The 17,490-nt window shown below is 42.2% G+C and overlaps 1 protein-coding gene across 1 annotated transcript in view; it reads left to right on the top strand.

The window, feature by feature from the left end:
* Window positions 1-17,490, top strand: part of pof1b (POF1B actin binding protein) — an 86,961-nt gene that overhangs the window by 13,569 nt on the left and 55,902 nt on the right. The window contains exons 2-4 of the mRNA XM_048605012.1: window positions 10,606-10,692; window positions 12,604-12,726; window positions 16,990-17,100. Coding sequence (XP_048460969.1) covers window positions 10,606-10,692; window positions 12,604-12,726; window positions 16,990-17,100 — 321 coding nt within the window. The remainder of the gene's footprint in view (window positions 1-10,605; window positions 10,693-12,603; window positions 12,727-16,989; window positions 17,101-17,490) is intronic.

Genomic DNA, 17,490 nt, shown 5'->3' with positions numbered 1-17,490 from the left:
TGTTAACTAAAATATGTTAACCTGTTTTTTTAAAAAAAGAAGCCACTCTTGGTACTTTTGCAACCATGGAAGTGGCTGGCTCAAGTACAGCAGAGAGGGCACATTGCTTTTGCAGAATTTCAGGGGCTACATCTGTTCGTTGTGATAGCCATTTGAAGTAGGTTCAGATATTTCCAATGAATCAAACAACAATTTGGAAGACTTGAGATTTTGTGTAGTTTGATTGTGTCTTATATTTTCCTCAATTTTTGTTCAGAGGAATTTTCAGATTTCGTGAGAATAAAAGGGGTAAAACACACCGTATTGTCCTTCTTTGAATGGAGTGGCAGAGCATACAGTACAAATTATGGATGTATTTGTTCGACGAATGCAGGAAATTAGTTTGTGGGTACAGCAAGCAATTAGGAAGGCAAATTGAATCTTTGCCTTTATTGCAAGGGGTGGCCGACAAGAATGAAGAAGTCTTGCTCCAATTGTCTGTGATTTGGTGATATCACGCCTCGAGTAGTATGTGCAGTTTTGTGGCTGGCTGTTCAGGCCCGGATAGGAACAGACATCCTGTCCCCAGTGCCATTTGCAAATTGGCCTTGTTAAGGCCTATTATCAGAGGCCAATTTGAATTTTCCAGTTGGCCTCCTGGTCTCTAGAGTGCAAAGAAATGATGTAATTGCTGAGACATGGCCTCCTGACAGCAGCCTGGGTCTTGGCGTGGTGGCCCTCCACACGTTACTGGCAAATGTTGTCTTTGAGAAGGTTCCCCTCCGCAACAGTAGCCTGGCTGCAATGGGTGTTTTCTTTTGAAACTTAACAAAATGGTTGCGAGAACGTCTTGTCTCATGGTATCACTCCCTTACTAATCTTGAAAGGCCAGCCTCTACTTCTTAAGTGGTGGAGGACCTCTATTTAGCCCTTCAGCTTTGAAAAACTGTCTTGTTGCTCGTTATGGTACTTAGCCTATCTCTGGCCACTGTTGGCCAGTTTGGGGAGAATTACATCTGAGTGCCTATTCCCCAAGCCTATGGCTCTGGCCCCCATTGAATTTGACATTGGCATTCTGAGTCAAATGGGGCAATTTTGCCTTGATCTTCATATCAAAGGAAGTTGCCTCGGAGGCAATACAGCAAAGGGTCGCTAGATTGCTTTCTGGAATGAGAGAGTTGTCCTCGGAGGAGAGGCTCAGTAATTTGAGTCAATATTGTCCTGAGTTTGGATGGGTGAGAGGTTGTCGAAGTATTTAAGATTCTGATGGAGCTTGGCAGAGTAAACGCAGAGGTTGTATTCTGTTGGCTAGGGAACATAAAACATAATGACAAAATTTCAGCATCAGGATTTGATTATTTGTGACTAAGATGAGAAGCTTCTTTACTGAAAGGTTGTGTATCTTTGGAACTTTCTATTGCAGATGGTTTAGTTATTCCATCATTGAGTGTACTGGGATAGGCAGATATTTAATTATAAGAAATTGAGGGAATAAGAATGGATGGACGGAATGTTAATGGACGGAAACATACTCGGGATAAAAGGGGCATTTTTGAGTTGTCAGGCTGGAATGTGGCAAGCCCCAGTACGGATTCTGAGTCGAGAGATACTGTATGGGAATTGGGCAGGAATGTGGAATGATAATTTGTAGTGAAATAGTTTAAGGGGTTCCTGTAGTCTATTCCTGCTCCAGTTCAAATGTTCTTGTGTTTAGGGGAAAGTGGACTACGTATTTTAGTTTGAATATTTTGAACACTGTTGGGTCCATGTTCGGATAAAACAGCTTCATAATCTATTTAGTTGCCACGTTATTATTCTGTACCTCTGGTCTGTGCTTTCATTCTCACAGAGCATAAACTGCCACAAGCAGCTGTTGTGTTGGCAAGCAACACAGAGCCTGTATCACCTGCCTTCTGGGTTACGACACCTGGCTTCACAATGAAAAACATAAAAACCTAAAGGTAGGAAGGGAATAAAACAGCAAAGTGACATAAAATGTGTATCTGCATGCATCCGAGAAACAAAGAAGGAGTTTATAAACAAGGCGGTTCATAAAATCCCTTCAGATCTGGGAAGGGAGATGGTAGAGTGGATGGGAAAGACTATATGAAACAATTGTGTTATTAACAGGAGGGGGAGGATAGCTGAAGACTAAGCTAATAAGCATTTCAGCAACTTGGCATTTCAATTCAGACAGGATACCACCTTTGTCCTTTCATCATCTTCCATTGTAACTGGGATCACCACAGTGTTGATTGATCTCCCTTCTCTAACTCCCTCTGTTTTTTCATTCAGTCCTACTGCATTCAGATCTCTTGTCATAACATTGTTCCATCTTTGGCCTTCCTCTTCGCCTCCTTCCAGGCAGCTCCATCTTCATAACTTGCCTCACCACAAAGATGGCCATATCATTTCAATCTCTTTTTGGCTACTAACTTCAATGCTTCTATTACCCTTTTTGATCCTTGATGTACTGATTCATGATTTGCCCTGTCTCAGTACTTGAGATGTCCAATTCAGGTTCTTAGTCAGGACATTGAACTGTACAGCACAGAAATGGGCCCTTTGGCCCACGATGTTGTGCTGAACATGATGCCAAGTTAAACTAATCAATTCTGCCTGCCCTTGGCTCATATCCCTACATTCCTTGCATATTCATGTGCTTATCTAAAAGTCCCTTAAATGCCCCTGTTGTATCTGCCTCCACCACCACCTTTGGCAGCACGTTCCACACTCCTACCACTCTCTGTTTTAAAAAAAAGCTTGCCCCTCCCATCTCTCTTGAACTTTGTGCCCTCTCACCTTTAAATGCACGTCCCCTAGTTTTACAGATTTCAACTCTGGGAAAAAGATTCTGACTGTCAACCTTATCTATGCATCTTGTAATTTTAAAGACTCCTATCAAGTCTCCCTTCAGTCTCCACTGTTCCAGAGAAAACAACCAAGTTTTTCTAGACTCTCCTTTATAGTTCATACCATCTAATCCAGGCAGCATCCTGGTAAAACTCACCTGCACCGTCTTCAAAGATTCCACATACTTCCTGTAATGTTGTGACCAGAACTGAACACAATACACTAAGTGTGGCTGAACCAAAATCTTATAAAGCTCCAACATGACATCCTGACTCTTGTACTCAATTCCCTGACCAATAAAGGCAAGCATGCCATACGCTGCCTTACCACCCTATCTACTTGCGTGGCCACTTTCAGGGAGCTATGGACTTGAACCCGAAGATCCCTCTGTACATCAATGCTGTTCAGGATCCTGCCATTAACTGTATATGTTTCCTCAATATTTGATCTCCCAAAGTGCAGCACTTCACACTTAACCCAGGTTAAACTTGATCTGCCATTTCTCCGCCCATATCTGCAACTGATTTATATCCCGCTGAATCATTTGATAACCTTCTACACTATCCACAATTCCACCGATCTTTGTGTTGTTTGCAAACTTACTAACCCACCTATCTACGTTTTCATACAAGTCATTTGTATATATCACAAACAGCTGAGGTCCCAGTATGGATCCCTGAGGAACACCACTAGTCACGGACCCCCAGCCTGAAATACAACCTTCCACCATTACCCTCTGCCTTCTATGGGCAAGCCGGTTCTGAATCCGCGTGGCTAAGTCACCGTGGATCACACATCTTAATCTTCTGGATGAGCCTACCATGAGGGACCATGTCAAAAGCCTTACTAAAATCCATGTAGACAACATCCACTACTTTACCCTCATCAATCACCTTTGTCATTTCCTCAGAAAATTCAATCAAGTTGGTAAGACATGACCTAGCCTGCACAAAGCCATGCTGACTGTCCCCAATTAGGTCATGCTTTTCCAAACGTGCGTAAATCCTATCCCTAAGAATTCTTTCCAATAGCTTCCAAATCTCACTGGTGAGACTCGCTGGTCTGTAGTTTCTTGGATTATCCCTGTTTCCCTTCTTGAACAGAGGAACAACATTAGCTACTCATCAGTCCTCTGAGACCTCTCCAGTGGCTAGCGAGGATACAAAGATCTTGGTCAAGGCCCCAGCAACCTCCTCTCTTGCCTCTCTCAATAACCTGAGGTAGGTACCTCTGGGCCCTGGGGACTTATCCACCTTAAAGCTCTTCAAAACACCCAATACCACGGCATATTAGTATGCTGCACACAAATCTCACTATCCTCTGTATCTTTCTCCTGGTGAATACTAATGCAAAGTACTCATTTAGAATCTCACTCATATCCTCTGCTTCCAAGCACAAGTTCCCTCCTTTATCCTTGAGTGGTCCTACCTTCTCCCTAGTTATTCTCTTGTTTTTAATGTATGTATAGAATGCCTTAGGATTCTCGTTAACCTTACTTGTGAAATAATAATCCCTCTGAGATTGAAGTGTGGAATTTTAGCCTTTGAATCGTGATGTGGAAACATTCTTAATATGTCTTTTAGCATGGAATCATTTTCAGTTGCCTTCATGAAGAAGATCGACAATAGAATCATAGAATAATTTGCAATACAGAGGTTATTTGGCCCATTTGAACTTGTGCTGGACCTCTGCAAGAGCAATTCAGCTAAGCCTACACCCTTGTCTTTTTTTCTGCATTGATTTTCTCTTCTAATAACTGTCTGATTCTTAATTCTCTTTCAAAAGGTAAGATTCAGTCTGGCTCCAACATGCTGTGGTGCTGCATTCAAGATTCTAGACCATGCTGTGTGTAAAATAACAAAAGTTACTCATGATTTATTTGTTTTATTCATTCACTGGATGTGGCTTGGCAGTGGATTTATGCTCATTATTAGACTCTTAATTGCATATTTTTTGTTTATTAAATGGAATTCAAATTCCACCATCTACCATGGTGAGATTTGAAGCCAGGTCCCCAGAACATTACATGGGTCTCTGGATTAACAGTCCAGTGACAATACCACTAGGCCATTGCCTCTGGTTCTTTTGCACAGGTAAAGATCAAAGTTCTCGGGATGAGATTACATCACCAATATAAGCTGAAATGTCCCCACCTGACAATAGTCATGACTATTTGTCCCTCCAGCTGCACAGTCAGTATTAGAGAGCTTGTTGGTGAATATTATGTTGATCAAATTAGCCAAGCACAAACAAACAAAGTCATCTGTTTCACTTGCTGGGGAGTAGATGACAGGGAGGTAGGGTGAGGGTTCCTGACTGGGGGAAGGGGGCTCACAAGAGAGGTCTTCATACTTATTGCCCAAGCAGGGCTTCTGCTTCATCCTCGACTTCCTCCCACCAAGTGGCCCTGAAGTAGCCATTGGTTAACCACCGAGGGGCCTGAACTGAGGTGAGAGCAGGTGGGCTGCCTAATGACTCATCCACTACCCATAAAATTACAGATGGAACAGGAGCAAGCAGGTAGGAGGGGGCGAAGACATCTGAGAAATTGAGCCAGAACGGCAAGATTCAGTAGTGACAATACAGTGTGGAACTGAAGGAACACAGCAGGTGAGGCAGCATCATAGGAGCAGGAAAGTCTCCGTTTCAGGTTTACAGCCCTTCATCAGGATTGGGGAGGGGGAGGGGGAAGGGAGCTCAGAAATAAATAGAGGGGTGGTGGGACAGGGTGAAGGTAGGTGGGATAGTGATAGGTGGATGCAGGTGGGGGGTAGTGAGGATTGGTCAGTGGGAATGGAGGGGTGGACAGGTTGTGTCAGGTCAAGGAGGTGGGGGGTGAGGGGGAGGGTCGGACATTGGATAAGGCTGGGGGTGAGAAGATTTTAAAACTGGTGAATTCACCTGTATAGGCCATCGGGCAGTAAGCTCCCGAGGCAAAATATGAGGTGTTGTTACTCCAGTATGTGGGTGGCATCATTGTGACACTGGAGGAGGTCCAGGATGGACATGTCACTCAGGGATTGGGAGGGGGAGTTGAAATGGTTAGCGACTGGAAGGTGTTGTTGATTATAGCATACAGATCGCAGATGCTCCACGAAACAGTCACCGAGTCTGCGCTGGGTCTCACCGATGTAGAGGAGACCACATTGGGAGGACATCTGAGATGTCACTGGAGCTTGAACAGTTCATCAACTTTACTGACACCTTTCACTCCAACCTCAAATTCACCTGGAACATCTCAGACACCCCCCTCCCCTTCCTGGACATCTCCATCTCCATCTCCATCTCCAGTAACCGTCTCAGCACCAACATCTATTTCCAACCCATCGAGTTCCATAGCTGCCTTGACTACACCTCCTCTCACCCACTCTCCTGCAAGAATTCGATGCCTTACTCGCCTCCCCCACATCTGCTCCCAAGGTGGAGCATTCCACTCCCAGACATCCCAGATGTCCTCCCACTTCAAGGACCGCAACAGCCTCCCTCTGTTGATTTATAATACCCTCAACGGCATCTCTTGCATTTCCCACACTTCTGCCCTCGAACCCCCTGCCCCCAACAAAAATAAAGACAGAGTCCCCCTGTTCTCACTTATCACCCCCCCCTGCCAACCTCCGCATCCAGCGCATCATCCTCCGTCACTTCCGCCACCTACAATCCAACCCCACAACCAAAGATATATTTCCCTCCCCACCCCTATCTGCCTTTCGTAGGGACCGGTCACTCCGCAACTCCCTTGTCTGCTCCACACTCCCCACTACACCCGGCAACCCTGCAACCGCAGGAAGTGCTACACCTGCCCCTACACCTTCGCTTTCACCTCCATTCAAGGCCCGTTTTCCGAATCTGACAGGGATTCACCTGTACATCCTCCAACCTGGACTACTATATCCATTGCTCCCTATGTGGTATCCTCTACATCGATGAGACCAATCGCAGACTCGGTGACCATTTCGTGGAGCATCTATGCTCTGTATGCTATAATCAACAACACCTTCCAGTTGCTAACCATTTTAACTACCCCCCTCCGTCCCCCCACTCCCTGGGTGACATGTCCATCCCGGGCCTCCTCCAGTGTCACAATGACACCACATGCAAACTGGAGGAGCAACACCTCATACTCCACCTCGGGAGCCTACAGCCCGATGGCTTCGACAAAGAATTCACCGGTTTCAAAACCTTCCCACCCCCAACCCCATCCCTTTATCCAACCCGCCCTCTCGTCCCCCAACTCCTTGACCTGACACAACCTGTCCATCTTCTTTCCCACCCATCCACCCCACCCTTCCCAGTAACCAATCTCCACTACCCCTTACCTGCATCCACCTATCACCATCTCACCTACCTTCCCCCAGCCCCACCCCCCCCATTTATTCTGCAGCTCCCTACCACCTCCCCAGCCCTGATGAAGGGTGTAAACCTGAAACATGGACTTTCCTGCTCCTCTGATGCTGCCCGGCCAGCTGTGTTCCTCCAGCTCCACACTGTATTGAATCTGATCCAGCATCTGCAGTTCTGGCTTTCTCCGACTATTCATCAGTGAATTGAGAATTTATTCATAATTGTAAACTTCTGTCAAAAAATAACAAAGCAGCTCAATTGTACACTATTTCCTTAGAACATTTGTAATCTTCAGACTCGCTGCAGAGCTGAGCACTTATAATCTTGGCTAACCTTTTAGTGCTGCACTGTAAAATGCATTTCATGGATGATACAGTCTTTTATGAATGTGTGAGATATTAAACCAAATCTAACCTGGCAACTCAGTAGTTATTTACGACTTTAATTCCCACCTCTTTCACCAAACGTTTAGTCATGCATTTTAATATTCCATGATTGGCATCAATCTTTGAATACACCTCTACACTGCAGATTAGGATTTTTAAATGCACTATTTTGATGCAAGTTGCGTTTGCAGCGTTTGGTTTTTAGAAGCTATTTGCTTGGTTCAATTTGTAAACACTCTAATGACTAGGTCAAAATAGTATGATGCAAGACCCACTTCTTGAGCACCTAATCTAAGATGAGACTTAAGTGCAGTACTGAGGAAGAATTGCATTGCCAGAGGAGCACTCTTTCAGATGTTTAGTTAAATGGAAGCTTCATCTGTCCGTGAGGAATGTAAAAAATCTCCTGGATCCTTTCCACTACTGTGACCTAGCTAATATCCTTCCTTCACCGAACACCACCGAATACCTCTTGAGCTCCAAATTTGATATTCCTGCAGTGTTAATAATAATATTCATGATGCAATCAACGATTCCAGCAAATACTTTTCCACGCCTTCGAAACTACCGGTTTCTTTTACAGTCGACTCCCTTTTATAGTCTTCAGGCTTTTAAAAACCATGTTTCTGTTTTCAATTGCCTGACCCCCACTCCTATCTGTTTTCTCCTGACTTTTGTTCTTGACAACATCCTACACAAGTCTTTTATTGTCTCATAAAGTACTTCTTCAGTGGACTTCTCTGTGACAGTTTATGTGCATTTCTTGTCAGGTCCTGTATAGTATGTCTGCTATTTCATGAAAAATTATAGAAGTTAAGGCTCAGAAGAAGCCAATAGCAGTGTCTTAATACTTTAGTCTGTTGCCACTCTCTACAGCTTTGAACCAGCACCACTTGTTACTGACACATTTATAACTTCAGCTTTTTGAGGATACAGTAACTTGTGTGCAAAGAGATTGTTGCTGATGAAATTACAAGTGAATGTCTGAATTTGCAGTTAGCCTGGCTGTCGTGAATGGGAAGCTGTCAAGCCAGTTTTCTGTTCCAACTAGGTGTGGAATTCAGCAAATACCTGGGCTTTTAAAACTTATAAATACAGGCTGATTGCTTTTTAAACAGGAAGACTGGCGTTTGTGACTGTGTAAAACATAACGAATACCTTCGGTGATGCTTTGATCTATACTTTGATCTCTTTAATCTTGGTAGAGATTGAAACCTATATTAAAGGGAATGAAGTCTTCTCTGTCTATTAAGCGTAAGGGTGGAAGTAGCTGAAGAGAATTTGGACTTGCTCAGTCAAGTCCCCAGTGAACGTGAACCTACAGTACAGAGCAATCTTTAAACTGATAATTGACACGGACAGAGCATTGCACGGACAAAAACAAAGTTGCTGGAAAAGCTCAGCAGGTCTAGCAGCATCTGTGAAGGGAAAAACAGTGTTAACGTTTCGGGTCCGGTGACCCTTCCTCAGCATTGCATGGAAATGGATGGAGTGCTGTTAATAGATTGCAGCTCAAAGTTCTTGCCGCAACAGAATCAAGTGTTGAGCATGTGTGAATTAAGAGAAAGTGTTCTGTTAGAGATGAGCTTTGCATTGAACTCTTACACAAATCACTAACAGAATTGAGCTTCTCAGACACAAGTTAGCAAGAGTCCTTAGTAAAAGATATGAGGGCTATGTTGTAGCCCAAATATAAGAAGCTGCTGATGAACTAATACGCTAAATAACTGAAATGGAAAGAATTGTATTCTTAAAGGAGAATTTAAATAAATAATTTGAATCACTGCATGGGGGGATTGCTGGAAAAAGCACAGGATAAAATGTGGGAAATAGCTTCTTTCTTTCCTCGGAGCTGCAACGGTCTCTGAAAAACAAGCTTTGAAATTTTTATTTTTATATTTGTTTTCTAACAGAAAAACACATCATAGGTTGAATGAAAAGGTTTGATTATATGTAGTACACTCACATTGAATTATCTACATTAGTGATTTCTCTAGTTTGTAATCGGTATCAATAATTGGGCTGAGGTACAAGGCCTGAGTTTGCAGTTGAATTTTTGTGGTTAATGCTTGAGGAAACCTAATATTTGAGGATTTAAAAATGAATGCATTCACACTAATATCTCTTTTTATACGAAATGTCTTTGAAATGTTGCTAACCAGATTGTTTGACAGTTACTCCTTTTTAGTTGGAGTGCTCTTCATAGAATAGTAATGTATCCAATAATCAATAAGAATGTATAATAATCCTTCCTCAAGATAAGATAATGAGTAAGTATGCTACGCATGCATTATCTGCACTAAGCGCTTTTCTGACTGAGAGGCAGGTAACCTGATGGTAGCTTCTACCATGGCTGTTCTTGTATCTGCCTGCCATTTCTCCATTTCTTGATTCTGGGGTTGTACCATGGGCTTGCACTGGATTGGTCGCTGCATGTGACCTCACAACAGTTTGCCATTGCCTTTGGCAGGTTGGCTGACTAGGAACTGTCCTACTCTCACTGTCTGTCACTGTTGGAAGGATCTTTACAGACTGATGGTCATCGCCACATCATAAAACATACCTTCCATTCCCAACAAGTCCTGGCATGGGACTGTAGGGCTTCTAGCCCGGAGGTCATGTGCTACCACTGTACTACAAGATCTCCTCCTTGTATTAACCATCAAAAACTGAACAAGAATATCCCAAGTTCCGTTGTCACCTCTTATGCACCTCAAAAACCCAACCCAACCTACCACCAATTCCACCACCCACATGCTATCTAATGTTGAACTGGTCAAATTGGAAACAACTAATGTTGAGTGTTGTGCTGAAATTCCATGTTATTGGGCCACCTGTGAACAATTGTACTTCCTTGTGAATCCTTTTACATCTCAGCTGTCGCTTGCTGCGACAATGTACTGTGCACATGATTTTTTTTTTCAAGAAGTGGCATCATAATCACTTAATGATAGCTTAAAAAAAAGGAGGGTGTTGCCATTGCGGAACTTGAAAATGTGAACAAATAACAATCTTTTGGATTTATCTAATGTATATCTTTGTGTAGGATGCTCAGCAACAATATCAGAAGGCAAATGATGTCAATTATGAACAGACCATTGTGAGGCAAGGTGGGCTGTCAAACCCCTCGGAGGTATGTGATTAATTTTACAAGCGTGTCCAGACACAACTTGTTATTATCTAAACATTTGTGCTACTTTAAAATTTAAATAGAAAAGTGTCTGCTTTAATCCTAATTGACTTAATGATAATCATGTGTAATAATAAAAAAAAGTTTAATCTAACAACAATTCTTATTTGTTCAAGGTATGGAAAGTTGCTAGAAGCTCATATGAGGGTTAAACATGACACCAAAGTTGTAAATGATAGTTGTATATCTTCAATTCTGCTTGAGGGACTGGTTATACTACAATATTAGACAGAGATGAGTTCTGTGATATTGTGAACCGTAGCTTCCAAGAGCAAAGCTCACTTGCATTTTACCCATCAAAGAAATACATGAAACTTTGCTTTCCAGTGATTGCTCAGCGGAGAGAATATCTCTGTCTCATAAAATGAAAAACATTAATCAGCGTTAAAAGCTCCTGGAAGGGTCCCACACTGATTGGCTTAAATGCTGTTAAGTGCTTGTTCAGTGTTTGAATCCAGAATTGTGTTACCATTTCCATGTGAAAGTATAAGTTCCTGTTATTCTCATGGAATTCCACATAGCTGCTCAATTGTTTGGAGGTCATGAGGGGAAATTTATACAGAGGTGATGGCCTTACTCTTCCAGCCTAAAGCTGGCTGGTGAGCCCATTTCCATTTCGCAGGCTGCCCTGTAACCTAATTTCTGTCAGGCTGTTATTTACATTGGGGCTCCAGCTTGGAGGAGATCCTGCCACTGGTCAATCAAATTGCCAGCAGGTATCCAGCTGTGGCACTGGGTCAACAGGCTGCTCTCAATGAAGAGAAGATGTGGAGCCAAGCACAGAGGTAACCCCAGAGTTTGCTGAAGTCTGCCAGCCTGACCCCAGCCAAAGGGATGGGGACCGATTTCTGATGGGCAGCAGAGAGCAACATGTTAAAGTGAGGATCTACCTTGGAGGAAAGCACCTTCAATGGACAATAATAATTGTTGTCTGGCATAATATGAGCTAAAACATGTGGGATTACATTACATTATTTGTTACGTTAACAATGCCTTGTAAATGGAAGTTTTTGTTGAGGTATTTAGTGGTTAGTTCTGTCCAATAGACAGATCAGTTCAAAGAAGTGCCCGCACCTGAATAGTACCATCATTTCATCAAGTGAAATTTCAGCAACAAGTTAAGTTGGATAAGGTAAAACAAGCTGCAGCAAGGTCCCTTTGTAAACTGACAGATGTCTCAGAGAATCTGCTCTCTTCGTAGGGCACATTAAATAAAAAGATATCCTGTTGCCCTTTAGTTTTTATTTAAACTAATTTTCCATCATATAATTGGGCCTCAGACTTCACTTACTTTAAGAATTTCATGACCAGACTCATGGCTTATGAGCAGGCAGTGGATACCTGGCTATATGAATTCATACTGCTGTCTGCTGTCTTTGGGAGAATGCCAGTGGGCACACTGTGCTGTTTCCCCACACAGTAAATGGACAAATTTTAATTGATTCAAAATTTAGATTTATAACTAATGTGGCTTCAAAACAAAATGTTGAACCATTAGCTTAATTAATTTGGAGCCACTGCCATGCTTTTAATATTATCATGCAGTTATGCCTAAAAGCATGAGAAGAGACATTATTTTTGGTGAAACTTATCCTGCCAATATGTCTCTAATCATTCTATGGACCATGGGCCAATAGATTGGTTATTAATGATTTGGGACACTTTTGAGGATGTGAAAAGTGCTTTTGAATGCAATTTCTTTCTTTCCTTTGACTTTTCTTTTCCCCCCTCTTGATTGGGTGATGCATCATGGTGTGTCGATGTCTGGGCCCCTAAAGCCCCATGCCCTATGCGCATCACAGAGGTTTAGTTCTTCATTTTAAAATCTTATCTAAATTACTGTTTGTGGTGCAGATACAGAACAGACAGCATCAATATGTACTCGCTCAAAGCATGAAAGGACTAAATATTCCCAAAGATTCAGAAGTTGTAGTGCATAAAACCTACGTGACATGTGAACCAAACACTCCTGCGCAGGTAAGAATGATATTGATATTAAGAATGATATTAAGAATAATGTGATTGTCCATTTTATTACCATGCTGGGATATAACCTATTAATATCTTTATCATCTCTTGGAAATCGTAGTAGTAAACTAACACAATCATTTTCAATAATTGTCATTTCCATTCATTTGTAGCTTTTATAATAAAATGAAATTAAATGAAATAGTTTAATTCTAGCTACATTCTTCTCTGGTAGATTGATCTGCTTAAAATTGTCCTTTGAATTGTTTGTACTCATTCCTCTGAATTGACTGCTCTCAGTTGCAGTCACCCATAAGATTGATGTCGGTCTTTCTTTTATTCCCACTTTCCCTCCCAGCAAACAACCTGTGACCCCAACAAAACTCATAATTTTTGTGATTTTTTTGATATTGAAATAAAGTAAAAATAAAAGCCCTTTATAGAATGGACACAATCTAGTTGTACAAAAAGAACAATAGACAAAGATTATAGCCAAGATTGCAAAAGAGAAAGCACCCTAAACGTACATTGTTATTAGAGTGCCTGTTTTTTTATATGATATCAAATGTAAGTGCTTTGCGAAGCTTCGGTCAGTCAATATTTAATTTTCTCTTCAACAGGCCCATAAACTAACTGTAGTTCACAAAGAACAAAGAACAATACAGCACAGGAACAGGCCCTTCGGCCCTCCAGCCCTCCAGGCCTGTGCTGACACATTTTGCCCTTCCATACTAAAACTGTCTTCACTTACAGGATCCCATTCATGTATTCGTCCAGGTGCTGCTTGAACGCTGCTATTGTCTCTGCTTCCACCACCACCTCTGGCAGCACACTCCAGGCACTCACCACCCTTTGTGTGAAAAACTTGCCTCGCACATCTCTCTTAAACTTCCCCCTCGTAACTTGAACCTGTGTCCCCTAGTATTTGACCCCTCCACCCTGGGAAAAAGCTTCTTACTTTCCACTCCATCCATGCCATTTACAATCTTATAAACTTCAATTAGGTCGCCCCTCAACCTCCTGCTTTCCAGTGAAATTAAACCCAGACTATCCAAGAAAACACAGTGTGGAGCTGGAGGAACACAGCAGGCCAGGCAGCATCAGAGGAGCAGGAAAGTTGATGTTTTGGGTCCCAACCTGCTGTGTTCCTCCAGCTCCACACTGTGTTATCTCTGACTCCAGCATCGGCAGTTCTTACTATCTCGCAGACTATCCAACCTTTCTTCATAGCTAAAATCCCCCATACCAGGCAACAGCCTGGCAAACTTTTTCTGTATCCTCTCCAAAGCATCCACATCCTTCTGATAGCGTGGTAACCAGAACTGTATGCAATATTCCAAGTGTGACCTAACTTCAGTTCTATAGAGCATAACTTGTCCATCCTTATGCTCAATGACCCTTCCAATGAAGGAAAGCATGCCACAAGCCTTTTTTTTACTACCTTATCTACCTGCACTGCTGCCTTCAGTAATCTGTGGACTTGCACACCCAGATCCCTCTGTATATCAATACTCCAAAGGGTTCTGTCATTCACTGCATAATTTCCACCTGTACTTGACCTTCCAAAATGCATCACCTCACGTGTCCTGATTAAATTCCGTCTGCCATTTTTCTGCCCATGCGTCTAACTGATCTATATCTTGCTGTATCGTCTGACAATCCTCTTCACTGTCCGGAGCTCCACTAATCTTTTTATCGTCCACAAACTTATGAATTAGACCAGCTTCATTTTCCTCCAAATCACTTACATAGACCACAAACAGTAGAGGTCCCAGCACTGATTGCTATGGAACATCACCAGTCACAACCCTCCATTCTGAAAAGTATCCTTCCACCGCTACCCTCTGTCTCCTGTGACTATGACTAAGCCAGTTCTGTATCCATCTTGCCAGCTCAGCCCTGACACCATGTGACTTCACCTTCTGTACCAGTCTGCCATGAGGGACCTTGTCAAAGCCATAACTGAAGTCCATGTAGCCAAAATAGAATGCTTTTCCCTCATCAATCATCTTCGTCACCTGCTCAGAAAACTCAATCAAGTTAGTGAGGCATGACCTCCCCCACGCAAAACCATGCTGTCTATCACTAATATGTCCATTTGCTTCTAAATACATAAGGATCTTGTCCCTGAGAATCTTTTCAAATAATTTCCCACCCACCAATGTGAGGTAGTTTCCAGGATTATCCCTGCTACCCTTCTTAAACAATGAGACAACATTGGCTATTCTTCAGTCCTCTGGGATCCCACCGGTGGCCAAAGGGGATACAAAGATGTCTGTCAATGCTCCAGCAATTTGTTCTCTTGTCTCCCTCAATATTCTGGGATAGATCCCATCAGGACCAGGGGACTTATCTACCTTAATACTTTTTAAGACAGACAATACCTCTTCCTTTTTATTAGCAACTTGGCTTAGAAACTCAGCACTCCCTTCCCTGAGATCATTCTCCACCAATTTCTTCTCTTTGCTGAATACCGACATAAAATATTCGTTTAGGATCTCGCCGACCTCTTCTGGCTCCACACATAGATTCGCTCTGTTGTCCTTGAGTGGGCCAACCCTTTCCCTAACTACCTTCTTGCTTTTTATATGTGTGAAAAGCCTTAGGATTCTCTTTAATCCTGTTTGCTAATGACTTTTCATGACCCCTTTAAGCCCTTCTAATTTAAGTTCTTTCCTACTTTCCTTATATACTTCAAGGGCTTCATCAGTTCACATCCTCCTAGACCTTATGTGTGCTTCACGTGGCTACTAAGATTTTAATGAAGGAACCTATTTAGAAATTGCCATTAAAACATCAATGTTGTTCACTACAAAAATATCAGGCAAACATCTCACAGACACCAAGATAGTAGGAACTGCCGATGCTAGAGAATCTGAGATAACAAGGTGTATTTCTGGACATTTCTATAACGTGGGCATTTCTGAAGAAGGGTCCAGACCCAAAACATCAGCTTTCCTGCTCATCTGATGCTGCTTGGCCTGCTGTGTTCATCTAGCTCTACACCTTGTTATCCCTTGGAGTCTGTGATCAGCTTTTATCATTTTAAAGAATTGTATAGTCCATTTATAGCGTTTAGTAATTAGGAGATGTAAATTTGCAAAATTTTGTTCAGTGAATTAAGGGTACAGGCAGTTCCTACCTTTGCGTCTCAAAGTTAAAGTTTGAAAATGTTATGAAAAATGGTGCAATATGGGTACCCTACTAAATGTTAGCTTTGGACACAGTTGAGCACCTTCAGTGCTGAGATGGTAACCTGACAAAATGGATCACCTGTCAATTGGAAAACTTAATGGGTAAATCAGCCAGATTTTAGAATTGGGTTGGGAATCTATTCTGTCGTATATTACCATACAGGTGAACAATGAGGAAATTATCTGAATTATAAATAAAGGTTTGAAGAAATTGAAATTTCTGTCTCATCTAATCTATACTGGATTGGGAAGAATTCAGTGCTAAACCTGGTATCTAGGAGTGGGGAAAATTGTCAGCAGCCATAGCTCCATTGTTCAGCATGATAAAAAGTTAGGAATTCTTACCTCCCATCTTTCTAAAGCCTGTCCTCCATCTACAATTCAAGACAGCGATGGAATGCTGCCCACTTGCCTGGATGGATGCGTTTCCAACAACGCATAAACTCAACATCATCCAGGACAATAGAGTCTGTTTGCTTGGCACGCATCCACTACCTTCTCAATTCACTCCTTCACCACTGATGCACAGTAGCAGCTGTATGTCCCAACTACACGAAGCATTGTTTAAGGGGCTTTCATTAGCTGCTCCGATATTTTCTAACTTTCTAAACCCATGAGCTCTACCACCTAGAAGGACAAGGGCAGAAGATACAGGGGAACACTATCAACTGAAAGAATCCCCTCCCTCCAAACCCAACTCTCGCACCATCCTGCCTTGGAACAATATTGTTGTTCCTTCACTATTACCATTCCTTTACAGTCACAGTGCTAAAATTCTGGAACTCCTTCACTGAAAACATTGCGTCTCTGATGCATGGCAGTGGTTTACCAAGGCAGCTCAATGCCACCATAAAGAACAATTAGGAATGTGCAGTAAAAGTTAGCAATGCCCACTTCCCATGAACCAATTGAAAGAAAACAGTCTCTTCAAACAAGTTAAACAAGTCAGTCACAGAAATTGAATTCAGAATATCCAGTAATACTAATTTCAAGAGGTGGATGTTGTATGCAGTGGCAATAACTGATTTTTGAATGGGATGAGGTGGTCAGGGCTAATTGGCACACATTTCTATTACAGGCATACAACATCACGAAAGATCTTCAATGGTATCAGCCCACAGGAAACTCTCAAATTAATTGGAATATCCAGTATAATCAAGACTCCACTGTTCAACCACAACCTGTCCAGGTATTAATATTGCAAATTTTCATACTTCTTGGTAAGTCTCAAAGACTATTTTGTCATTTAGCCAAAAATTCTAATAAAGATTAAAAGTGACTTTCATTGTTTGTTGCAATATATGCATGACTAAAGTGCACACTACCAGCATTGAATTGAATGTGGGGTAATAGATAATTGGGTAGGTGCACTGTTCAATTCTTGTAGGAATGGATTTTTACAGGACACCCTGGTTTCCACTATTCTGTTCGCTGAGATGTCAGGGGCAATCAGACCGCAGTCCTGATGGCTGTCCTGCAGCAAATTAACACATGGGGGTAGTGAAAATTGATTTAAGGCAAGGCTTCCACTTATTTCTCAGGATTAGGTCCCACCTTGGAGAGCTGCCAAACAAGTGTA

Source organism: Rhincodon typus, chromosome 14 (assembly GCF_021869965.1).
Source record: "Rhincodon typus isolate 14 chromosome 14, sRhiTyp1.1, whole genome shotgun sequence".
NCBI classification, from domain to species: Eukaryota; Metazoa; Chordata; class Chondrichthyes; order Orectolobiformes; family Rhincodontidae; genus Rhincodon; species Rhincodon typus.
Note: the sequence above shows the minus strand (reverse complement) of the source record. Positions and strands in the feature narration are given on the sequence as shown.